The sequence below is a fragment of the Coffea arabica genome, chromosome 4c, assembly GCF_036785885.1.
Source record: "Coffea arabica cultivar ET-39 chromosome 4c, Coffea Arabica ET-39 HiFi, whole genome shotgun sequence".
Classification (NCBI taxonomy): domain Eukaryota; kingdom Viridiplantae; phylum Streptophyta; class Magnoliopsida; order Gentianales; family Rubiaceae; genus Coffea; species Coffea arabica.
In genome coordinates this window covers 4,200,085-4,225,832 of record NC_092316.1, presented here as the reverse complement: position 1 = coordinate 4,225,832, position 25,748 = coordinate 4,200,085, and the positions used below count along the sequence as shown (strand labels likewise).

Below are 25,748 nucleotides of genomic sequence, written 5' to 3'. Positions count from 1 at the left end.
CGTCTTTGAAACCCATGTAAGAAAGAATGCAGGGCCTTCACTTGTTTAGTTATTATTTTCAATGACTCTAATTCACTTCAATTTGAAAATCATTTTGAGGTTTTCTTTTCATTTTTTTATATATGTATTCGTGAGTAGGAACTTTTTCTTTTTCTTTCTTTTTTTTTTTTTAAGAAGAGACGGAACTTAAATGAGTAATCTTGCCATCTTGGTGGTGTTTTAGCATAGCGTTACTTTCCAACAGCCTAAAAGACAAATATCTTGCTTTCGTTTTTCTCAAAACAGTAAAAGCGAAAACCACATATTTTTTTGTTTATATTGAACAGCTTTCTGTTAAAAACGCAGTAGCGGTAACCGGTGAACATAGCAAGGCTGACCTTTATGCCGGCTACGACAGAAAAATAAGGCAGAAAATTAATGGATCGCTACAGCACATCCAGATCAAAATCAAAATGCAACTATCAACAAGTAATGAACAGAAGCTTAAACAATTTTTCCATTGCGAGATTTAAAGCCATCCATCCACAACTTTCAACACATTAATGCAGCACAACCGTACGACATTCTGCTTTCTACTAAACGAGGTGAATACATGTTTGACTTCCCACAACAGTCATTGGAAACATTTACACAGACAGCCACCAAGTATCCGAACAATAAATCAGAACTCGCGATCTGGGAATAAAATAGGTGCAACCAGTGACCACAGGAACAACGCAGCGGTTGCCCAACCTGTTACAATTCGGACCCAAACAGATGGCCACCCCACATCAACCAACTTCCCGCTCTCTCCCACTGAAGTTGACCATCCTGTAAGGAGCATTGCGGAGTACATGCTAGCAAGTGAAAAGATCAAGTGGAAGAAGGAATACGAATATGTAACTGGCTTGGCCTTTTCTTTCTCCTCCTCTTTGTCTGCCTTGTCTAATGGTAATAATGGTTTCCCTTCATTGGTAAAAATCCAAGAGTCAGACACTGTTCACGAAATATCTCACTAAATTTTGCTGCAAAGAAGTGACTAGGACTAAGGAGTTCTTTTCGGTAACACCACAAAACCACAGATAACTAAACGCCAGAAGTTAAGTAGCAGGTAGTGGAAAAACATTTTAGTAGGTCAGTCAGAGGAAACAATTGACCAGTCCAACAAATAGCAAACCAGAGACAAATAAGGTACACCTACTGAGCTTCTCAAGTTGCAATCAGCACTACAACTCCATTTTAAACAGGGAGAAAACTGGAGGAGAAAACCAGTATCTTGAACTGGCATCCAACAACTTAATAGTTACATTCCTTCTAAGCTTTGCATATTCAGAGAGGAAAGGAGACCATAAAATACAAAGACCAAGAACAAAAATATCAAACACTCCTGTTACAGTTCACTTTGTATGATCGAGAAAAAGGGTAACAAAGATCATGAACTCAACACAAAAATGTCATGTTTTAGTTTACTTCAACTCAAATCATCTTGAAGCCATTCCAACACCAAGTTACTGGCAACAAACATCAAAGAAATTGATGTATTTCTAGTCCATATTATTGAAACAGATCCTAGGCATCTTTGCCGGACACAATGAAATAAGATCCTCACCTGCCCGGGGTGAGCTTGGAGGGGAGGGGGAGAGCAAGGTTGTAGAAGATCCAGCCCGAACAGCAGAGTAAACAACAGAGAGCACAGTGGTGAGTAGACCAATAGTTAGTGTGCTAGTGGAAACAGCTTTTGAATGCTTGTGAAGGCCATTGCACTCATAATCCCTTGGTTCGCTGGCAAGTCCACTATAGCAGAGATACATGCAGTACAATGAAATAACTGAAGCAGGCAAGATGCTCCCACCAACCTATTTGTGCCAATTTCAGTTGTGAGCAATATCATCAAGAACTACTTAAATGCAGCATTATCACATCTTTCCCATGTTGAACATCTATGCACTTAATTCCATTAGAATTAAGGAAGCTCAGTACATAATATACCCCAAATAAAAAAGACCAAGGAAAAGGATATTTAATACTTCTGGCCAGAGAATGAAATCTAAGAAACTTACTGATGGATGTAGTGTCACCACAGCAAATGCAAACACAGAGATCAGAGTCATCACAATAAAGAAAGTGTTGAGCCCACAGTCATGTCCAGAAGCAGTAAAAAGATAGAAGAGAAGCCCAGAGAAGGCAAAAGTTGCCACATAGCACACAAGAGAGATGACGAGCAAAGCCATATACCTGCAATACATGAATGAAAGAAACAGAAAAAGAACAACATTAAGAATAGTTAGACGAGCCAATCTAAATCAAAGTGTGGTAAAAGTAATAGAATCTTGAACAAAATGGTGGTCTAGAAGTAAGTGAGAACTGCTAATATAAAACAAAGTAAGCTAACCAAAACTTCTCATCATAGCCGACCCATTTGTCATTCCATCCATGAACAAAGTCCAACAAAAGCACAACTTGAACAAGAAGAAAGAATCCCGCACCAAACTTTGATGTTGTCTCTGCATTTAACAGATGAAATACTAAGCATACTCCAGGTCATGAAGAAAAAAGAAAAAATTGCAAAAGGAAAGAGAGATGAGGATTAGTTGGCCATTATCCAAAGATTGTAATACAAATTTACCATTTTTCCAACAATGGATAATCCATTATGTGAAGCATTTGCCCCAAATCAATTAACACCACATATAAAGAAACTTTAAGGACAAGGACAATCCATAACCATAGGAAAACCTCAAAAAGATATGGCTTACCATAGAAGCTAATGATTTCATTTGGAACAAAAAACATCAAAATCACAAGAAGACACCAACAAATGATCTTTATCATCCATCCGCCATGGTGCACACTATCCCGAGGATCCTTCTGGTTTTTTATGCCCATCATGAAGACAGCTAGAATCGTGAAAAATAAGAAGTTTCCCAAACTAACTCGCAACACAGCATCTGTTTCAAACCACTCTCTATCCGGTGTTTGATGGAAATGATTAATCCCTGGGGAGAAAACCAAATAGCTGTCATCTTCATTATAACTGATTTAGGAATAAAACAATGATGCCTATTGACAATTTAAATTCCCCCCGCCCCCCCCCCCCCCCCTATTTGCCTCTCTCTCAATTTATTACATGGTTCCTAGAGGTCTATGAATATATGTAGGCAGCATAGCAGATGAGAAGCCAAGTAAAATTGATCAAGGGCAGAATTCACTTGTTTTTATGAACCAAAGTTAATGCGAGTTTAAAATTGCTCAACAAAGTAAAAGTTTGAGCTACAGAATATATATATCCTTCTCCAATTTCCCAGAAAAGCAAAATACATCAAAAGAAAATCAAAACGAAGATACAGTTTCCTTTAGTTGGCTAACCAGGCTGCAGAGACACGTAGCTGTGCAGAACAGGCCACTGAAGCAACAGTTAGAAACTCAAACTTAACAGAAGACATTTTTTAAAATAGAATCCCCTTCAGAAGGGATGAACAAAGAAGGAGAGAGAAGCAGGCAATATGAAATTCATGTTTTAAGATAGCAAAACAAGACCCTCAACCACAAGTTAGTATTTCATTGTCCACATAGTCTCTCATTCGATCACTTCTTTTCCCTATCAAAAAGATCATTCTTTTTAACTCTTCAGCTCGCAAAGCCCTTTTCATATGTTTTTCATTTCATACTTGATAACCACCTTAATAATCTTAACTAGTAGCACTTAAAAAAGCACTGCCTGGATATTGAACTGGTATCTAGAATAAATGAACCACGTTAACTATACATAAATTCAGCTACGTCTCCAACTTAAGACCAAATTTGCCCTAAAGTACACAATTATAAATCAGAATTCTTTCCTCGTGCAACTAGTCCAACACTAAGATAATGCGTATTCACCCAAAAATCATGCAACAAAAAAAAAAAGAGAAATTTTGCAAGTAAAAGACAGATAATCCAGTGGCTGCTTACAGGGGATTTTTTCCATGAGAGGTGCTGCAACTTCTCTAAGAATCCAAGAAACGATTAACGAGAACGCAAAGAGGCCACAATAGGCAATCCGAGCCGATTTACGGCTGATTCCGGACACCACCGTCCGGCAGGCGTCGCAGGCGCACCCGGCGCAGCATGACGCTAGGCATGTAGCTGCCCACATCTTTAGCTTCCACTACTTTAACAGATTGATCAAAAACCGTCCAGCACTGATTGATCAAACCCTAGAAATAACAGATGCAGTGACTAAATGGCAATAATTTATTTTAAAAAAAAAACAAAACAAAACAAACAAGTGCAAAATTGGTGTAATTCCCGGTGAAATAGATGGCTTAGGTTTTAGTTGTACCTTTTGCTCTTTTTCTGGTGATCGGAGGGTGAAAAGGTAAGGGGAGTTAGATGATCAAAGGCGGATGGAAGAAGGGGAGAAATTGGGAAAGACAAGAAGAAAGAATCTATTGATGAACGATGACTCTGGTAACTTTGGAATGAAGACCTGGTTGTATTCAACTATTGAGACTTGAGAGATTGGTCCTAAATTGGGCGAGTTTTGAGTGTGGGCTTTGACGGCTTAAAATCAGCCAAGAAAACGGGTTGGGCTCGGTCTTGCGGAGTGTTGTATTGTTAGGTACCCTACACCAGTGGTAAAAGTGTAGCACATAAAGCTTTCGTTATTTTTGACCCAAAATTTTTCTTTAATGTAATTTGATCTTAAAAAAACATGTGTGTTTGGATTGAAATAAAATAATTTGCTTCACATGTTCCAATCACCTTTTTATCTTTCCAATCACTTTTTTATCTCACATATATCACATCACAAAAAGTGTTACAGTAATTATCTCAAATAAATCATCCAAATAAACTTCTATCGAAACAAACGATAATTGCGTTAAAGTCCTAATATTACGGAAATGTTTCCTTGTGCTCTATGATCCTTTGAATCTTCTAATGCAAAAAATTTCTTTTTTACGCATTCGTGGGGTGAAAAGCAGCTAATTTCCTTTGAGTAATAATAAAATAAAACAACAATTTTTGTTAGATTTATCTCAAATAGCTTGAGTGTAGAAGCATCCCTTTGTAATGTTTGTGTGTTACACTGTCCAAATTTTGCAACATTTAGTTTTATCTTCTGCTATTTGATCAGGTTTGTTTGGATTGTGAATTATTAGAGATATTTTTACTGTAGCACTTTTTGTGATGTGATGTATGTGAGATAAAAAGGTAATTGGGAAGATAAAAAGGTGTGTTAAAAATTGTAATGATGATGCAAGCAAATATATTTTGGCAAATAAACAGCAATCCAAACAAACCTATTATTAAATTTTTAAGACAAAAAAGAAAAACAAATAGTAAACAGTCAAACAAACAAATTGCGTGTTTGTCTGCTGGATTCCAACCATTTCCTTCTCCTCCTAGCATGTAATGAAAAATATATGAGTAGTCGACTGTAAGTTAGCTATGATTAAGTGAGGAGATTTTTGATCTAGTGATTAAAATTAAAATATTGAAAAATTTAAATTTTGATGTTTTTTTATTCTAATCGCCCTACTTTCTCATCGATTTTTAAATCCCGTGTAGGCATGGATTTGAGCGATTCCTTCTTACATGTTCTAGTTTGAAACTGAAATGTGCTCTTTTTTTTTTTTTTTGGTGTGTCAGCTACCATACACATTTGAAACTGAAATGTGTTTCGTTCTATATATGACTGAAATGAATCACGAACTTTGACACTGGCTCCTAACCCTCCATTTTTTTACCAAACACCACCTAAATTTGGAGCACCCCATTTGACCTGTCCAGGCTCCAGACAAGTCAAAGATACGTGGGTAGCAGTAGCACCCCATTTGGAGGCTGGAACAGAAACTGATATGACCCTACGGCCCCTCCAAAAGCCGGACTAATTAACGGACCTTTCTTTCCCCCAACCTTCAGCGTCCATCAGACAATCATCATTGATCATTTGCCATAGCCATGAGTCCATGACCTGACCCGGCCCGGCCCGACCCTTCTTGGGGTCCCATATAAAATGATATCCGATTCCCCAAAACCCGTAAATAAATACCATTCCCTTTCTGCCCAAAAGAAAAAGGAAAAAACGCGCAAAATATCAGAAAAAGGTTCCCAGTCAAATCGCACACGCAAAATCATACTATCCCAAAACCCAAAAAGGTGCCGCAACTCTTTACCTTCTTCTTTTTTTTTTTTTTGGCTTTTTTCTCCTCCTATCCTATCTCTCTCGTTAATTAGAGGAACGCGTCTTTTTTTTTTTTTTTCCACAATTAAAGTCCAATTATCTATAAGTAGCAGCGGAAAGATTTTGATAGTCTCCTGTCTCTGGTCGGTAGTTTGGAAAGAAGTGCGTGTGTGCGTGTGGGCGGGCAGGCTCTCCTCCTCACATCCACCCCAAACGCCAGCCCCCCAACGCACACGGATTTCGAGCAACCGGAAGAAAAGCGCACAAAACTGAAAACGAATACTCTGCTAGTACTATTTATTATTGTCCCAATTAAAGATCTTGATTAAATATTGATTGATTTCTTCTGACATTAATTATACCTGAAGGGAAGATTAAAATCCGGAGTGCATCAGCTCCGATCGGTTCAACTATCCTTTTCTCTTCATTTTTCTTCGGTTGTAAGTCTCTCTCTCTCTCTCTCTCGTTTTGTGTTTATCTAATTCTATGTGCCTAATGGCCGAAACTCGTCTGTAAATTCCTTGGCGCATTTTTTTTCTGGGTTGTTCCTTTAACTATGTCGCGAAGCTTCTTTTTACAGATCTGCTCCTTTTGATTTACGCGTTGATTTGCCGCATTATATTGTTATATTTTGATCATGTGATTTTTATTGCCGACTGCAATGTGGAATCTCATTTTCCAGCTGTGAATTTGAGGGAACTCCTTTGTGGAATATTATTAGCTGTTAGTTTTGGTGTGTTGAAACTTGTGATTGATTTTTGTTTGTCTGCGATTTTTTATACTGTTCCGTTAGTATATTTGATTGAAGCGAATGTGAATTTGGAGGTCAATTGTGGACTCAAATTTGGGTATGAACTTGCGTGTATAAAACTTGTCACATAAGATCTAGAAGCTTTGGTTCGTTCTCGGGAATCCATCAGGATACATGGAGTATTTGGTGATTGTTTGTGTTTCAGAGGTAATTCCAGTGCTAAGATGAGTTGGTTACATTTTACAACTTGCGAGGGCTAAGGCATTGTATCGTAGTTTGGTGCATTTTCTCAGATCTCACTGATGGTTGAATTGTGCCGTGCTCTAACTCTAAGCAAGGATTGCAGATCGAGCAAAGAGCAGTGTGTGTTTTGAGCTTGTAGTTGTGATACGGCCTTTTTGATAATTAGGCTAGGAAGGAATTGGATATCATTTCTAGACTGGATGTCATGGAGTCAGCAATGTTTGACTGATACTATTGAATCTGCCGGATGAAAGAGAAGAATAAAATTGGATGAAATGACTGAACCATATTCTTTGCCTTCAGGTGTTTGATTAGTATGAGTGATCATCTTTTCATATATCGCCTGCAATTGTAATTTTGGGCTGTCAAACTTCTCTCTGTCGTCTTCTCAGATTATGTTTGTAGTATCTTTCTCTTTATATTTTCAACCTTAATAACAGCCAGAGCTATCACATGAGGTTGGCCATGTTAGCGCCTTTATTCAGTATAGAAGTGGGTGAACCTTTTAACACATTGAATATAAAAGTCCAGAACATTGAAGTGTTAGCGCCATTTTGTTATTATGAATGTAAAAGTCCAGGGTGTCAAGTGATCACATGATCAAATGGTTGTTGATCATGCTTGGATACTTCCATGTTAAGCTCCCTTACCAGAATGTTTGAACAGAGCCCTGCTCATCTGGAAGGGATAAAGTAAGCAAACAGGGATTAAATTGATCTCGAAAACTTCCTGTTCTTTGGCTACTAGGTGTTCTCCTCTCTCTCTCAAACAGCAAGTTACATTTTAATTGCTGTGGTTTTGTGAGTTTAATATTGTGGACTGAATATCTGAAATGGAACGGTCAAGCAAGCACTTTTGATATGCTGCCCCTGCTTTTGGTTATAGTAAACGCTAGCCAATCTCTTTTATTGCCTGTATGATTCCAGATGATTGAGATTATATCATGGTGAATTTTCATGAGGAGAGTATTCTGATTGCCATTGAGGGCTCATCTCCTTGTGACGTACCAGTGTGCCTTAAAGGAGAACTGTTATTGTGGTGGATAATTCTGTTTTTGATCTATTATTGCTCCATAGATGATTGAAATCATTGATTTATTTAATGATGTATTTCTAATTACTTTTGTATAATGAAGTCATACATCTTGTCTCTGTTCTATGTTAATTCTCACTCAATTTGCTAGTTGATCTGGCTTTGTGTGAATGCTAGCTGTTATTTTGCATACCAAGGACTTTTTTTATTTTCTGTATTGAATTTCATTAATGTGTTGTGATGAATTTTGCTTGAATATGGTGCCTGTCCTTAAGTTTAGATTGATGCAGGTGCAGACAAGCTGAAGTGGTAGCAGAAGCTTATTGTGTAGAAAATGGCTGCTATTGACAGCATCATAACTTCACCTCATAGGAGATCTCAACCTCAGAGTGGGTTTTCTTCACCAATGCTTAAAAAACAGATGTCACGTGGGGATGAATTCGGGAACTGCTCAACCCTCATTCAGCGGCACCGCTTCCTCCTTACTGCTCTGGCTCTTCTAGCTTTTCTCTGCACTGTTTACCTCTACTTTGCAGTAACCCTGGGTGGCAGTGACTCGTGCTCTGGATTATCCAGGGCTCAAAAAGCAGCATGTCATCTGCAGCAGGCAAAGGCAGCTGTAGGCAAGGGGAAATTGAAATTCTTCTAGCACCATGGTTGGCTGCTGATTTCATTTTGACCATATCACTCTTGGAACCTGGAGGAGGAAAATCTGAGCTATAGACTTTTGAATATCAAGTAGGTTAGTTTAGCCCTCACTGCCTGAGTAGGAGGATGTGAAATTTTTTTTTGGAAAGCCAAATGATAAAATTGTAGCCGATTAAGTGAATTCTCCCTCGTGGAAAGGGATAAGTTGGGTTTTGGTGATGAGGGTTGTGTTGTCAATCGTGGTCATTATTTTTTGTTGTTAATAGTAAGAACGGCTTTTGTTTATTAGCTTTTCATATACTTTTATAACCCCCTAAGCTTTGCTTTGCTTTGCTTCGCTTCGCTTCGCTTCGCTTCCAAGTTCTAGATTTTGCTTTATGGCTTTATGAGTATGCGCTGCTTTTGCTTTTCATTCTCTGGTTACCAGTTTTACTTGAAACCTTTTTCCTTGTCCGCCGAGATCAGCGAAATTGCTGGTTTCTGTGAATCAGTAACTGAGATTTTGAGAAAGATCGACTACCATCAAAAGCTTTCTAGGCGTCCCCCTTTTTTTTAAAAAAAAAAAAAAAAAAAAAGGGAGGTTTCCAGGCGTTGAACTATTAAATCCGATGTGATGGCAAGATGCCACAATTTGTCTCGCTTGATTCAAATCGCAAGAAATTAAACACACTTGCAAGTTACAGGCTTGCTTGGATTGCTTGTTTCCGTCGAAAAATATTGAGTGTGTTTGGACAGCCAATTATTTGGTCAAATATATTTGCTGACATCACCATTACAATTTCCAATACACATTTTTATCTTCCCAATTACCTTTTTATCTCACATACATCACATCACAAAAAGTGCTACAGTAAAAATATTTCAAATAACTTACAATCCAAACACACTCATTATCGTTTTCCGTGATCACATTCCCCTATCAGCTTTTTTCCTCACATATATCAAATCGCTACAGTAATTTTTCCATGAAAAATGATGGAAAATACAATTCAAACACAACCTACGATTTTCCTCAGCGCATGAGCATCGCTGCTAAAAAGCCTTTAAGCCACCAATTTGTTTTTGTACTTGTAGGTGGCAAAACAAATTGGTGGGTAATGGTTTAGGTTTTTCAAACAAAAAATTTTTTTTAAATTACTGTTCCAATTTATGCTTTTAGGGATTTGCTTTTCCTTTGTCCAATTTTGCCAAAACTAATTAGTACAAGGGCAAGAATCTCTCTAAGCACTTGCATCTGGCGTTTGGGGAACAACGAAGTATTACTACTCTCTAAAAAGGAATAGCCTAGCCTTTGATCAGTTGATGGTTAATAAGTTATGGGGGGGGAGTGAAAAATGAAGAGAGTATTATGATCATTATTAGGCGCACATTATTTGAACCTAATAAGCATTAATTAATTAGAGTGGGGAAATTACATGTGATGTAGTACTACAAGTTAGCCTTGATTATATGCAATTAAAATTTAAACCCCTAATCGGCTTGAAACTTGCAGTAATCTCCCATAATTATTTTTCCCTTATTTGCATGGTCCCATTCCGATCTTTGCTTTCAAAGTTCCGCTCATCTCCTTCACTAAACCTCCATTCCGATCATTCCCACTTATCATTTTCCCGCACCATTTCTCAATTTCCATTCCCAAAACCATGCCCGATTCCCTTCGGGTCCACGCCCGACGGCTCGACTACAAACGCCTGTTCCCGTCTTTGCTCTCCTCGCACCAAACATTCCTCACTCTCATCTGGACTGCCGGATTCATCCTCGTCGCCCTTTGGCAAAAAACCGCCGTCGATCGCCTCTTAACCTACCACGACCAGCGCTTCTTCCCGCCCCCTCGCCCTATTGCCAAGCTAAGACGTCTGGCGTTCAACCTCACCGACTTCGGTGCTGTCGGCGATGGCGTCTACTTGAACACTGAGGCCTTCGAGAGGGCAATCTCGGAAATTCGCAAGCGAGGCGGCGGCCAGCTGAATGTTGGACCTGGTCTTTGGCTCACTGCCCCTTTCAATCTCACTAGCCACATGACGTTGTTCCTTGCTGAGAATGCTGTTATTCTTGGAATTGACGTAAGCGCCCTCACTATTTTTACCCTATTTTGTTGCCTCCTCAAGGCATATTAGGCAGCTAATTTTGCTGGTTTTGTTGTTTTACTGCTGCATTTGTTTGTAAAAACAAAACCAAAAAAAAATGTACTTAGCTGAATTGAAATGTAATAGGATGAGAATTATTGGCCGCTGATGCCTCCATTGCCGTCCTATGGATATGGAAGAGAACGTCCTGGACCTCGTTATGGAAGTTTAATCCATGGCCAGAATCTGAAGGATGTTGTGATTACAGGTAATTTGGTCATTCTGAAGTGGTTTCGCATTATGGAAATTAGATTTTTATTTAAACTCCTTGCAGATCTGATTTTTATGAGCTTGTGAATCTTCATTTTTGGCATGTTAGTAGGGTTAATAAGGTTCCAAAAGTGCACCGAGTAGTAAATTCTGATTGGAAATAGCTTGTTGAGTTGGTGTGCTGTGATCTTTCAAATGATAACAGGGCACAATGGTACCATCAATGGACAAGGTAAAGCGTGGTGGGAGAAGTATAGGAAGAATCGGTTAAATCACACCAGGGGCCCCCTTGTGCAGATTATGTGGTCAAGGGATATTGTGATTTCTCACATTACCTTGCGAGATTCTCCGTTCTGGACACTTCACCCTTATGATTGTCAAAATGTGACGATCAGAAATGTAACTATTTTGGCTCCGTCTTCTGAAGCCCCAAATACTGATGGAATAGATCCTGGTAAATTTGCATTGTTTTATGCTTTTTCATAGAGTTTCATTCTTCTTTCTTGCTTTACCTTCCAACTTACAGAAACTGCTGGTCTTTTTGGTAATCTTGATCAGAAAATTGGTGCTACTTCTGGTGTACTTACTTCTAGGCATGTTGTAATTCTTTCGTGCTAAATTGTAGCAATTAGTATGACATTTTTGAGTGCCTAGCCAAAATGGTGTTCAGTCATGATAGATGTTGGACCTGGAAGAATCAGAATGTCATTGTAGTTAGCTTGTTAAGAGTGTTTAGTAACCCAATGACTCTCATTGGGTTGGATAAATATGAGTTCAATATTGTGATGCTATGTTGTATGCCCTACAACTTTTCCAAAATTTTCTTTTCCTTATTATGCTGTGAATATCTAGGCTATTCATAGACCATCTGCATGTGCCATTCTTTTAAGCAAATGTTAGACTCTATAGTGTAAAATTGACATCCTGGCAATGCAGATTCATGTGAAAATATGATCATAGAGGACAGTTATATAAGTGTTGGAGATGATGGAATTGCAGTAAAGAGTGGCTGGGATCAGTACGGAATTGCTTATGGTCGGCCTTCCACCAATATTGTCATTCGTAATCTCATTGTCCGTTCCATGATAAGGTGATCATTCTTCTGAAGTGTTTTATGAACATTGCACAAATGTACCACTCCAGTTGGGTTTCTTAATTTATCGCAGCATGCTTTCATTGATTAAACATTTATCTTCATGGAAGCATGTAATGCCCTTTCAGCAGAGTGGCAATTTGTCAAGGGTACCTGATATTTATAATTATGCTCCTTATTCATCTCGTCATTTTAATGCATTTTTTAAATAGAAAGCTCTACCTGTGCTTCATCTATCTTTTTAACATTTGCATGCTGTAGACACCTCCTGTGGGGAAAACTCAAGGTGTCCTAGTTTCTGAATGTTTGTATTGTTAGATCACTAGCTTTTTCAGCTCCTAATAGGTTGTGTTCTGGATCACTAGATAATTTTTTAAATTATATGATGTCTTGATGTGCTACATTTGTTTGCTTTTGCCCACTGAAATTGATTCTTGAGTGTTAGCCCATTATATGTTGTGAAGATTTGTTTTTCCTGATCTTGTTTATACAATTTTTTTTTTTTTTTTTGGCTGATGAGCTATATACCCCAGATGCACACAAAAATTTCCCCCTTGAATGTTGCTGGTGTCAGTGCATAATGATGCGTTTTTTGTTGGCTTGGTATATGTATCAAGATATCCACCTGGCCTGTGCACTATATATGCACATTTGGGTTGTATATTGAGACATGGACTCAAGAAGGTTGGAAGTTTCTGAGAGTAGCAGAAGTATAGGCATTTGTGCATCATTCTTTCTGACTTCGTGACGTGGACTAGGAAGCATATGTAACGTATCTCTTTCAACTGAACTGTACATGTTTTTTGCAGTGCAGGAGTATCAATTGGCAGTGAAATGTCTGGTGGAGTCTCAAATATAACAGTGGAGAATCTCCTGGTATGGAACTCTAAAAGGGGTATAAGGATTAAGACCAGTGCTGGTAGGGGAGGATATGTTCGAAATATATCCTACCAGAACCTGACATTTGAAAATGTGCGGGTGGGTATTGTGATAAAAACTGATTACAATGAGCATCCAGATGAAGGCTTTGATCCAAATGCCCTTCCAGTTATTGAAGACATAAGCTTCACCTCCATACATGGACAGGGAATTCGTATTCCAGTTCGCATATATGGGAGCCGAGAAATTCCTGTGCGGAATGTCACTTTTAGGGGCATGTTAGTTGGGATAACATACAAGAAGAAGCATATATTCCAGTGCTCTTATGTTCATGGCCGTGCAATCGGAAAGATCTTCCCTGTCCCATGTGAGAATCTTGATGTGTATGATGAAATGGAACGTCTGGTCAGATTAGGAACAGCACAAAACAGCACAGATAGGGATTATGATGCTTGACAAGGTGAAAGAGCCCATCCATGAAGTACTGTTGGCAAGTCCATATCATTCTTCCACGTCTACAATTTTTTAAAGCTCAGCAGTTCGAAGGTCAACATGCTTGGAGTGCTGAATCTACAGGCTTCATGAATGATAAAGATCTACAACTGCATTCTTTTGTCCAAGGGGTATTGGCTGTTGATATAATGCAGAGCGAATATCATGGTTAATGATGAAAGAAACAAGCGACTCGGTTCTTCAAATGTTATCATGGTTGTTGAGTACCATATGCATTCGTTCGTTCAGCTGGTGGTGGTATTTAAAATGCAGCATGTTGAAAAGACCTGTAACCCGTGCAGGTGGCTTAGATAGTGAACTCAAGCGGGAGGAGACGATGCCCTTTCACGCGCAGAACAAAATACTACTGACACCCTGGTAACGCACCGATGGGCTATTACTCTTAACCTTGAAAATATGACGTTAGATGAAATGGTTGTGCTACCTAGCAAATATATGCCTCTGTTCAAAGCCTGTCTCTACCATGCCCCCAAGGCGGGCTTCCCACGGGCCCACGGTTGTATTTAGTCAATTATTTACATCCGAAAGAGTGTTCTTTTGGTTTATTCATGAAAAATAATCTGCATTGAGTATCAGATGATACAAGGAGACACATTCTGCAATTAGATGTTACAAACGTGCAAAAATGGTTTAAATTCGCTTTAAATTAAAAAGCATGAGGGACTTTTTCAAGTTATCCAAGACGCCTCAATATGTCGAATAAAAAGGAACATCCATTTTGTATTGAATTAATTAAGACCTGAGTTTCTAACCCTTCGATTTTCTTCCCGGCTGGACTCTGTTAAATCTTGGATATAAGTAGCTCAAATCATGTGTACAAGTGCCTAGGGCTCACGTTACAATTCGTTGTCAGCATATAAATTAATGGATGACGTAATGAATCTAGCAATTGAAATTTATGCAATTCCGCAAGCATACTGATACTGACAAGTTTAAAGTTCATGCACCAGAAGGCAAAAAGCACTGCAGTCAGGAGAAGGAATTGCCTGATCTAAGAAACTGAAACCATTGTATGCATCAGCCTTGATTCTGATCTATAGAAACTTGCGAGTTATACTACATTTAGTTCTTTTAGCCATGCTGTATGTAATGGGCATGGATCTGGTTTACCTTCTGCGATTGCCTTATCAGAAAGTGAATAGAACCAACCATTCCTCCATTTGAACTGTGAGCATCAAACAAGATTCATAAGTTTAAAAAACTCAGTCAACCACTTAACAGACGACAAATTCACGTTCTTCACCTCCTTAACTGCTGTTGGGAAGTGTGCAACTGTCCGAGAGTAAGCACATAGTCTATCCTCCATAGCTGGTTCAAAAACAATGCCCTTTTCTGCAGCTGCTGCAGCAGCCAATTCAGAGATCAGGCTAGACACCTGCAACCTTAATAAATGTTAGCTCCTAATTCTGTTAATATGTAAAACCATACTAGTATGGCCCATGCAGTGTAACATAAATTAGTGGGACATTCAAGTTTCTTCTATGTTCTACATGAGCACACTTAGAAGTCAGAAACATGATGCAACTTCAAAACTAGGTTAATTCAGAACCTAAGACTTAAAACTGTCTCTTGTACAGTAAGTGAACCTCAATCCAGAATATATGAGGAGTTGACAAATGGACAGTCTTTCAGACTTTCTGTAATGATAATCTATACTAAGACTTCATCCTGCTGTCTCTCACGTACAAAGTTAGGACTGATACAAGCAATGTCAATCTGTAAATATTTTGTCCTGATAAGAGGTGATGTAAAGGAAGGTGTTTGCCAACTAAATTTATGCTCTTTGTCAGGCTTTTCAGTTTAGATCACGAAATGAGCAGCACCACTGTCCTTATCAAACCATTAACATATCTTCTTCCAATTTTTTGCAGCTTCCTTTACTTTTCCATTGTACAATTACTTTTAATTGTTGGATAAGCTAAGAAAAAGTCACCAATTGCACACCAAGAAAATTTTCAAGATGTCTAAGAGCTATGTTTCCCAGACCAAGATAGACGAAATTGTTTTTTAAGAAAATGCTGCAGCTCATACTCAGCATTGCTCAAACACAAACATAATTTCAACAAATGCGTATCCTCCCTAAAAAATTCACCTACTGGCTGAAGAAGGAAATGAACTGTTGAAAGTGCCTTAAGAAATGCAAGTGCTTGAGTTCTACGGAACCTATTGAATCTATCTCTTCTTTTACTTTCCTTTCACAAAACTATTTGTTAGGAAGTGGCATTGGCAGTAGGCTCAGGCATTGTTTTGCCTTTTCCATTGTACGTGATTTTCTACGTGACAAGAGATCCTCATTCCTAGAAAAAAAAAAAGAAAAGAAAAGAAAAGAAAATATTTCATCAAATTAATAGTTCCTGGTAAAGATACAAACTGAGAATAAGCTGGATCACTGCATGCACAGCCAGAAGAATGATTGCAAAAGGTGCATCCAATTCACCTTAGGTAACATAATAGTTGGAAAATAAGTGCTGCTTGTCAAAATTACTCCTTGGAGTAATAAAAGATAAGTGAAACAATGTCATGCTTCACTTGTTTAACAGCTGCAAAAAATTTACCTCAGATCGGTATTCCTTCTCAACAACGCCTACAGTTGCTCCAGGATGGCGAGCACCAACGAGCATGAAGGCACATATCCATATAAGCTTCTCGAACATTTGCTTCTGGAATGCTTCCTTTTCAAGAACCTAAATTTTCCATGAGAAAAATCTTACTACAGAATCTCAAACCTGTGACTCAGAAAAGTGTAATGGTGCATGTATAAACCAAAACATCGAAATCAGGAGAACTGGTGAATGACTTAAATTGCCAGCTCTAGTCTATACACTATCACTCACATGATAGATGTATAGAGCATCCTCAAAACAAGAGTACCATCTATGGAATAGAATCGAATATTCATGGACACCAAGAAGAAACATGGCCAAGTGTGGGTTTGATTCTCTTGAAAATAACCATTTAATTTTTGCAGAGGATGAATCAACGCATGCTGATGTTTTCACCAGACAATTACCATTTATGGGGAAAGAATCAAATATCATTGACACCAGGAAGAAACATGGCCAAGTGTGGATTTGATTCTCAACAACTATTGAATTTTTGCAGAGGATGAATTAATGCAAGCAGATGTTTTCATCAGCCAATTAAACTCATCCCCAACATGGATGAGCAAATGGATATCCCTATTTCACAATCATTGACCTGGACTCTCCTAATTTTTCCTCAAAAGCTGATTGGATTTCAATTTTGCACCTAAGAGATCATTTACAATCAATAGAAATCAAAACTAATTTTGTTACCTTACATGAAAGACCTCCTGCACGCAATCTGCCAGCAACTGCAGAAGCCCACTTCCCATAAGCTGCTGTGAGTCCCTCAGGATTTGTGTCTGTTTTCCCATCAGTAGGAGATTCGCCAAGCTTTGAAACAGCAAAATATGCCAGAACTTGGTCAGGGTCACTAAGACCTTTACTTTGGAACCAAGTCTCCAGCATCCCGTTCTGGAAAAAAACCAGATCTGCTAGATTTTCAAGGTCTATTACAACTGTGCTTAGTGTGCTTACACATCAACCTATGTCCCATTCTAATTCAACCTAACATGCACTATTACACATCTATCCACTACAACTCCTTGGCTAGTGCATAAAATTATATCATGTAGAACCAGTAAACATTCATGAAAATCAGGTTTAGAGAAACATTTAGTTCTTCATCCTGAAACAGGATGATAAAGATATAAGCCTTTGAAGTATGACTACCCAATTCTGAACTAACCCAACAATCATTAAGCCAGTCTATTACATAATTTCCTCTCATAATCCCCTGTACTTACCAAAAAACAAATTTCTTTTACTAGTATGAGTGCAAAGAAAAATGAAACAAAAAAAAATGTCTAGTCAAGGAAAATGCGTCAAGTAATTTACATATACAACTATACAAGGGAACTATCAAAGCATCAAATGAAAAAATGGAAACCCAACTGGCACACTTTCTCGAAAGCATTTGTAGCTCAAACACTATCTTTTTCACCCGTCTAGCAACCTATCTAGCAACAGCATTCAGGATGCTCAGCCGCTAGAATACGTGTCTTACCAATAGTTACTCATCCCAGACTTTTGTCCAACTTTTGATTCTCAAGAGATGCTATACTGAACTGGCCCTATGTACTAGTAACTTACTTCGGTCATTGCAGATAGCCAAAGACTACCAAAAGGATAAAAAAAAAGGGATGAAATACTCAAATATTCATGAATGCTATACTGAACTGGCCTTGTGTGCTAGAATACAAGTATTACCAATAGTTACTTATTCCAACTTTTGATTCTTAAGAAATGCTATACTGAACTGGCCCTATGTGCTAGTAACGTACTTCGGTCATTGCGGATAGCTTGATACTACAAAAAAACGAGATGAAATACTCAAAAAATCATGCATGGACTATCCAAAACAAAGAAACAAAGGAAAATTAAAATCCACAAGAGTAGGAATCAGGTTTAGATAGCGAGTAATCGTACCGTTCCAACGAGACTTGGGAGTAGACTCAAGAACAGTTTCAAGATCATCGTTCCTAGTACAAACCAAGACGGGCCCAGGAAAATCAATGGGCACGGATTCACCCCTCTTCACCAAAACATCATCACCATTTCCCATATCTTGTAAAGCTTTTCCTACACGTCCACCTCCTACTATAATCGCAGGGACAACTTTGGTTGTAGTTGCGGACATGGTAGCCAATGATGCTTTTATCTTGAAGATTTTTGGTCTTAATGAGGTGGGTTTTCTGCAGCAGAGAGTAGAGGAGCTAGTGAAGAGAGCAATTGTAGTGGTGGCGGCGGCGGTGGCGGCCATGGTGATGGTGGCTAGTTGGCTTTGGTGCCATGGTGGAAATGTGCGTTGGTTTTTCAGATGATTCGGGTCATCAAGAGAGCCACTCGTTTTCAGCGTGGCATATCGGGTTAGGTCCAGTGTCTTATTCAGACTTTGGGGCATGACCTTCGGGTCGACGCTTAAATACTTAGTCGGGTCAGAATCATGCAGCCCGCTGGGTGAACGAACGCAAAACGTTTCAAGACTTGAGGCTTCACTGAAAAGGTTGAGTTCCCGATAATCAAGACTCAAGAGATCGAACTTTCAAATATTTGCATTTATTACTTTAGTCCCCTTTCAAATATTTTCACGTATTGCTTCATTTTGTAAGGTTTTGAGCCTCCTTAAAATCGAAAAAAAGAGATATTGGAAGTCTATAAGAGGGCGCCAAGGGGTGCACTAATGCAAGGATTAAAATCCTGACTTGCATCCAAAATTGCATTTTATGCTTTACCTAATGGTTAGGTAATCTATGAAAGATTAGTTTATCATGAAGCTTATAAATATACACAAATGAAGCAATACTTAAAGTCATAAATCAATATGTTCTTGCAAAATAAACTCAATACTTAAAATCTTAGCCTAGGGACGACAACAGAACAGTTTTGAGGCAGAGCGCAATTCTCTTCCTATTCTTCCCTTGCAAGAACATGCACTCGTGACATTTGTCTTTATTGCCATCCCTACTACAAGTGCCTCCCTTGTTGCCATCTCTATCTTGGCCAACCTCAAGTATAAACACAAATTTATTTTTTTTTTATAATAATTTGGCCGAGTAAAATTGGACAGCTTGAGTTAGAACTTGAAGGGATCTAGCCAATCAATAAATTGCAATTTGAAAACTTTATAAATGGCTCATTGTCCATAAAGACATAATTCCATGGGCTCAAATACGAATTGTTAAGCATTTAACTCATATGTAGTTGCTCAAACACATGGTAGATAGTACCTCGTTCCTAGCAAAATTAAATCAGATTCCAAGGATTACATAATCAAAAATAAAAATAAAAAAAATGATTAGAATACCAAGAACACGACAAGAGAGTATTTTAAATTTTTAAGTGTAGAGAAACTCAATTGGTGCAAATGAAATGTTTCCCCACCTTAAGATCTCTTTCGAATAGTGAAGAAAACAGTTAAATCTTAAATTCCCCAATCAACTACTATAATTTTTAATGCACTTGCTAAATCATCTGCTAGATAGTAGCATTTTAGCAAACTCGCACTTGAACTTGATGAAGTGTAAAATGATAATTGAGCTTGTTTGGAATATTATTTACACTTTATTTACACATATTGATTGATTTGCTTGCATCATCAACACATTTTTCAATCATTTTTTTATTTCACATACATCACATCCAAAATGTGTTACAGTAGCGTTTCCTTTACAAAATTATCTCAAATAATTTACTAACCAAACACACTTAATGACTCGATAATATGGATTAACGCTTCTCCACAAGATGCTAGCACAAGACAGTAGAGTTGATAGCTCAGGGATTACATGGCAAACAGGAAGTAATTCAGGGGGCGCTTTGCAATTAGCCTGAAGAAACAAAACTGGAAGATGTGGGACAGCCAACCATGGTGATGGATGTCGGGTTTTGAGTTACTTAATATTCTTTTGAGTCATAATTGCTTACCAGATTTGTACGTAACAGGACAAGGCTTCTAATGATGATGGCAATAGATTCCTACTTTTATTGATTCCTCTATTCAAATCTGCTTCCCGCCTCCGAGTATTTATTAATCTTCACGAATTACGGCTCCCATGTCCAACCGACCAGACCACCAAAGCCCTGCAAGAAGTCCCAGACAAAACTAGTTACCGTTACACTTTCCTCCAAAAATCCTCAACTCACACATTTTCCAATACAAAATTTTCAAATTCAAATTGCGGTTGATTTTTGTTGATTTCCATCGATGGCATCAAACGCTAGATAAGGCGGATGGCATATCCAGTCTACCAACTAGTACTTCACTTCAAAAGCACCAAAAACAGACAATCCCATGAGAAAATCTACGTGAACCACCACCTCAGTTCATCAGCAGCAGCATAGGCTTAGATACTTCACCCCATCTATCTTTTACTTCCATTTTCAGACCAGAAAAAAGAATGTCAGAATTCAAGAAAACCTCAGTGTTTCCTCGGCAGTCTTCGTATAATTCCTTATATGCTAATCCTCTCAGTGAGCTCAGGCATAACCGGAGCTCCAGCGAAGGGGGGAATTCAGGCAACAACATTGTTCCCCTTGCCGTGCATATTCGAAGGAATCTCAACCCTGCTAATGTTCCTTCTGATGACAAAGAGAATTTTACTCCTAATAGGACTGAAATTGGGTGCTGGAATGATAAAGAAAATGCAGGCTTCTGTAAAGGGATTCGGCTAGACCCCGGGGATTTTGTTCCTAACTGTCCTAATTTGAATACGAAAGACAGGGCTTTGAAGCCGTCTTCACTTCAGCTATGTATTAAGAAACATGAACCTGATTCGATAATTGGGACCAGAACTTTGGAACCTCTTGATTCTGGAACTACAAATTCTGGAAATATTTGGGATTACTCTGATTCAGAGGCTGCACCAGCTTCCTCCTGGTCTACTCTGCCTAATAGGTCTGACATTTAAGTAGATTTCCCATGCAAGAAGCTGCTTGCATATTTTTTAGCAAATTAATAATGTATGTTTTGGCGGTATGTTTTCAGGTCATTGTTATGTAGGCCTTTACCTGTGGACATTGGATGGTGTACTTGTCTCATAGTGAAGGAACCATCTCCAGAAGGACTGGATAAAGGGACCCTCTACTCTCTTTACACTCATGTAAGTCTCTTTTGCAACTTTAAGCGGTGCTTCACGAAGTTTTTAGCCTATCTGGACTCACAAAATAGTAAGGCTTCTGTGCAAAGTTCAAATCTTGATAGATATAAATGGAGTTTTAGCTGCACTTTACCGCAGTTCTCTTATGCACAGAGGGGCAGCTCATATGCTTAGGGATTATGATATCATTATGATTATTGGATTATAAGCGTCTAGGCCTTCTTGTTTATTGAGTTTGAAATTTGGCTGCTCATTATAGTCACTATGCTTTTTAAAAATAATAATATTTTGACGTTTTTCAACCAATCATAACCATTATAGTTAATGTTCAAGGTAGTATAAGAGTCATTTGCTTTCTGAAACGCCTCATTGGAGCAAGAAACATAGACGTGTGTGCATGAATTTGATTACAATGCTCTGCTATAAGAAAATTCCTATCAGTAATGTTGTTGAGCTCTAATTACGAGAACTTTCTCAGTAGATGCACTGAACATATTTATGATTCGCCTTTAACACGTCACAGGAGGGTCATGGCAGACAAAACAGAAAGCTTGCTGTTGCTCATCACAGAAGGCGAAATGGAAGATCAGAATTCTTGGTGGCATCATGTGTTAAGGGATTAGTAAGTGGTCAGGATGACAGTTTAATTGGCAATATGACAGCAAATCTTATGGGTTCAAAATACCATATATGGGGCCAGGTACGATACGAAAAGTCCAAATGAATTGTAGTGCCTCTCATAGAGGGCTAAGGTGCTTTGCTCAAGAGCGAAAGCAAGCACAAATTTCAAGCTTCTAATTGGACATAGCCAATTTGTTGCAGGGAAATCAACTCAATCCCTTGACCAAACTGTTCAAATTACTTGCAGCTGTAACGTAAGCTACATCATCCCTCCCTATCTTTATGTTTCTATGTTTTTCTGTGATCTTGCAAACTGTTAAAGCCAATTATTTCCCCTCTTTGTGAATAGGTTTACTCCTACCATAACTACCTGGACTGGTAGTCATAGAAGCATCAAGGCATGGATACCAAAGCATCAATCAATGCAGCTAAAGAACGTGACTCAGGTTAGCTTGACAATTTTTTTCATATCTTCTGTCACATTCACTTAATCAGAAGCAACTAACTCTTTACTTATATGGAGCTATAAACGTTAGTCTCCTTTTAGATTGGAAAAATGCTTATACCTCTTTTTTACAGCATATCAATGGACTACCCCTGGATTGGAAGGAGAAAATGGACAAAGTACATCAACTGTTCTCAAGGGTTCCACGCTACAATAAGGTAAATGTATGTGGTGGCTGTTTTATTCTTCACTGATGTTTTGCACTTTTACTCGATTAATCTGCTGATTTACTGCTTTATTGTGCAAAAAGATTTCAAAGAAGTATGAATTAGATTATAGAGACAGAGGAAGGACAGGACTTCGGATCCAGAGCTCAGTAAAGAATTTCCAGCTGACATTGGAGGTAATCCTGATAGCTTATTAGATCGACGTAAGGACCTTACAAGATTAAATCAAACGAATAGAATTAGTTTCTCAAGCACAACTATTATATGCTCTTAAAGCCCCAGGTTCTGTTTCACATAGACGACACTTTGCATAATGATGTCGATCGATTTTCTAAAAGATTCTCTTTGTGTCACTAGAAGAATGGAAGGCAGACAATCCTCCAGCTTGGAAGGGTGGGGAAGTCCAACTATGTGATGGATTTCAGGTACCTGCGTAGAGAAAACTAATTCAATATATGCTTGATCTTGTGGAAGGTTTGGGCATTTTGGAACACATGACAGACGACAAGCAAGAAATGAATTTTTTATACCAATGTCATAATTCAAGGAATGTAATCTATCTTGCAGATATCCCATGACTGGATTTCAGGCCTTCTGCATCAGTTTAGCTTCTATTGATTCAAAGGCCTGTTGCACAATGTAACTACAATATCCTGTTGGCAATGCAACAGCCAAAGATGAAGCCACTGATTCATTGGCTGACTTCCCCCGCCAACAAGGGATAGAGGTGCCAGGCATACTATTCAAAGCAGAACTTCGTTTTGAAGACCTGAAGCTAGCATGTATGTAACTCTAAGCCAGTAACATAGGTAGAAGAAGCAAGACCAGGGTATTACAATGTTGTTGGTAACATCCAGCTCTGGTATAGACACACAAAAAGCAGCAGCAACTTTCATTGACTATGATTTTCTTTTGTTTTAGTTCTTTACAAGCGAGGGAAAGATAATTTTTAGCGAGTTCTTCGGTCATTAGCTAATTCTTAGCTTGATTTGGGGGGCCTCCACAGTTGAGGTTGAGGCTCTAAGTAACATTCTGATATCTGATTTGTGAATACCATATTTTGGTAACAAGCTAGGCGACTAGAGATGATTAAATGGAGATAAGAGAAAGTATCAGATTCTTCTCCAATCTTTTCTTTTGCACTGTTCTGTGTGATCTTTATGTGGGAATTTTGAAGCATTTCCTGTAGATAGAGGAGATAGGCTATTGTATAAATTTAAGACCTTCCGAGTGGACCAATTCTATCAAAAAGCCTGTACGTGGGAATTTGAAAGCATCTCGTGTACACAGGCTACTGCATAAATTTAAGATCTCCAATTTGCCAATTCTACCAAAAAAAAAAGCGACTTTATAGTACGGATAGCCATACAATTTTCTAGATTTAGGTAATCTACACACACAGGAATTTATCAATTGTAAGTAAGTTAATCGTATATGCACTGTCCAAATCTTCTAAGCAAATTCGGGTAGCCCTGAATTAAGTACGAGGAAAAGAAAATAAAACGAAGCAAGAGTACGACAAACATCCGACAAAGCAAATTTAAACAAAATTGATCCCAAACTTACTGTCTCAAGCTATAAGCAGCACGCTACTTGACCTTACCTATGCTTTGACGTTGTCCACATGGGTATCTTCTTGCTGGTTAGTACATTAACAAAGATTGTGACATTGAATTCCCAAGAAATAATCCCAGAATACATATCCCATTATACTAAGTCGGGGGAGCAGGATAGCGTAGAACTCCAAAAAGGTTGCCAGTTGGTTGCTTATTTTCCACTTGTTTTTTTTTTGGATTTGGGACCAGCTGATGCGGATTTTTACGCATAAAATCGGATATTGCCCGTTAATTTAGTCGCTAACTGCCAATAAATGGCCCTGAGCTGGCCTTTTGTGCAAATGCATGCTGACATTTGGAAGCTGGTCTGAATTGAAGAGATAAAGATGAATCTGGTTTGTGTTTTTTCGATCGACATATGTTCATTGCACCAATCAGAAAGTATGTTAAATTCTTTAGGTCGGAGAACAAGAAGTTCCAACCAAATGACACTAAAGAAAGTCCAAGGAAACAGAAAGATTCAAGCATTCAGTTTATTTGGGAAGAATTGCCTAATCGGCGGACATTGAGAAATGCAGGTATGGTACATTTGTTTGGTGACTTCCTTGGTCCTTCAAAGTACTTTAAAAATCCCTTAAAAAAAGAAGACAAGTGTTTAAGTTATTCTCCCTAATGGATGTTCTTAGCTACGTTTGAGTGAAAACACTTTGACACCCCTACGTGAACAAGGGGATTGTTGGTAAACAAATGCAATTTTGGGGTATACAAATTTTTCATACAAAAACAGTAATCTAAATTCAAACTTTTAACTTATTTGAGTAAACTATATGATACAAATAGATAATATAAGATGGTAAAGTTCAAAAACTTGATAGTTTAAGGGCAATTGCAATTAACCATAGATGTTTTGCAGCTTTTACGGGTGAATCACAAAAGGAGATGAAAGAAGCATCTTAGAAAATTCCGGCAAGTAGTCCAAAAGAGAGAAACTTCGGAGTTGATTCGCATCTGGAGAGCAAATTGTAAAGCAAGAATAGGCTTTTTTGAGTCCTTTGTCTTTAATAGGAGAAATGTCTGTAGCTTGGAGTATTATTGGCATGGCATGCTCAAGGAAAAAGAGCATAGATTTAGACAAGAAGCAACTTCCACATTGTGCCAATGTCTAACAATTACTTCTACATAAACGATTGATTTTAAACTTTTATTTCGTATCAAAGAACCTATCAAGAAGTCTCTTGATTCCTCAACCAGTCCCAAATATTTGGCAACCAGACCCAAATATTTGGCTTCTCATGAGTATGAAAGTATTTGGATTAGGGACTCGGGGCACGGACGGTTGCAGGTGCAACCGTCCCGGGCAATTTTGGTCATTATCAATTGCGCGTAACTTTCTTTGTACATCGTGTAATTTTTTTTTCACAGGATGTATTTTCACAACAGATAGTGATGGGTCCCACACTTGGTGCGGAAATCGAGTTACATGGTGTAATCTCAGCCACACAAAATTTTGAAGGCAAATCTTGGCCCTTAACCGTGTATGACCGTCCCTGCCCCAAATCCTTGGATTAGATGGTGGAC

General features: G+C 38.4%; 4 protein-coding genes and 1 long non-coding RNA gene across 7 annotated transcripts; 3 read left to right on the top strand and 2 right to left on the bottom strand.

The window, feature by feature from the left end:
- Window positions 1–472: 472 nt before the first annotated feature.
- Window positions 473–4,440, bottom strand: LOC140005156 (uncharacterized). The gene is made up of 7 exons (XM_072045567.1): window positions 4,301–4,440; window positions 3,931–4,175; window positions 2,736–2,975; window positions 2,372–2,483; window positions 2,040–2,214; window positions 1,589–1,835; window positions 473–945 (listed from the first exon to the last, which is right to left on the bottom strand). Exons 2-7 carry the CDS (start codon window positions 4,112–4,114, stop codon window positions 662–664), a joined length of 1,242 nt encoding a protein of 413 aa, XP_071901668.1. The 5' UTR covers window positions 4,115–4,175; window positions 4,301–4,440; the 3' UTR covers window positions 473–661.
- A 1,798-nt stretch (window positions 4,441–6,238) lies between these two features.
- LOC140005155 (uncharacterized) lies at window positions 6,239–9,104 on the top strand. The gene is made up of 2 exons (XR_011812929.1): window positions 6,239–6,585; window positions 8,462–9,104. It is a non-coding gene; the product is annotated as an uncharacterized lncRNA (long non-coding RNA).
- A 1,027-nt stretch (window positions 9,105–10,131) lies between these two features.
- LOC113739661 (probable polygalacturonase) lies at window positions 10,132–14,242 on the top strand. The gene is made up of 5 exons (XM_027266935.2): window positions 10,132–10,882; window positions 11,033–11,153; window positions 11,361–11,609; window positions 12,092–12,245; window positions 13,058–14,242. Exons 1-5 carry the CDS (start codon window positions 10,463–10,465, stop codon window positions 13,581–13,583), a joined length of 1,470 nt encoding a protein of 489 aa, XP_027122736.2. The 5' UTR covers window positions 10,132–10,462; the 3' UTR covers window positions 13,584–14,242.
- A 267-nt stretch (window positions 14,243–14,509) lies between these two features.
- Window positions 14,510–18,640, bottom strand: LOC113739662 (uncharacterized). The gene is made up of 5 exons (XM_027266936.2): window positions 18,152–18,640; window positions 16,937–17,154; window positions 16,196–16,324; window positions 14,884–15,015; window positions 14,510–14,805 (listed from the first exon to the last, which is right to left on the bottom strand). The coding sequence occupies exons 1-5, from the start codon at window positions 18,624–18,626 to the stop codon at window positions 14,692–14,694; spliced, it is 1,068 nt and encodes a 355-aa protein (XP_027122737.2). The 5' UTR covers window positions 18,627–18,640; the 3' UTR covers window positions 14,510–14,691.
- A 1,825-nt stretch (window positions 18,641–20,465) lies between these two features.
- On the top strand, window positions 20,466–23,742 carry LOC140005154 (tubby-like protein 8). 3 transcript variants are annotated; one of them, XM_072045565.1, is made up of 9 exons: window positions 20,466–21,119; window positions 21,210–21,324; window positions 21,845–22,021; window positions 22,144–22,196; window positions 22,292–22,388; window positions 22,522–22,605; window positions 22,698–22,790; window positions 22,975–23,039; window positions 23,182–23,742. In XM_072045565.1, the coding sequence occupies exons 1-9, from the start codon at window positions 20,623–20,625 to the stop codon at window positions 23,255–23,257; spliced, it is 1,257 nt and encodes a 418-aa protein (XP_071901666.1). In that variant the 5' UTR covers window positions 20,466–20,622; the 3' UTR covers window positions 23,258–23,742. The 3 variants fall into 3 exon arrangements, with proteins under 3 accessions (XP_071901666.1, XP_071901665.1, XP_071901667.1); XM_072045564.1 differs by having other exon boundaries at window positions 22,972–23,039; XM_072045566.1 differs by lacking the exon at window positions 23,182–23,742 and having other exon boundaries at window positions 22,891–22,986.
- The last annotated feature ends 2,006 nt before the right edge of the window (window positions 23,743–25,748 follow it).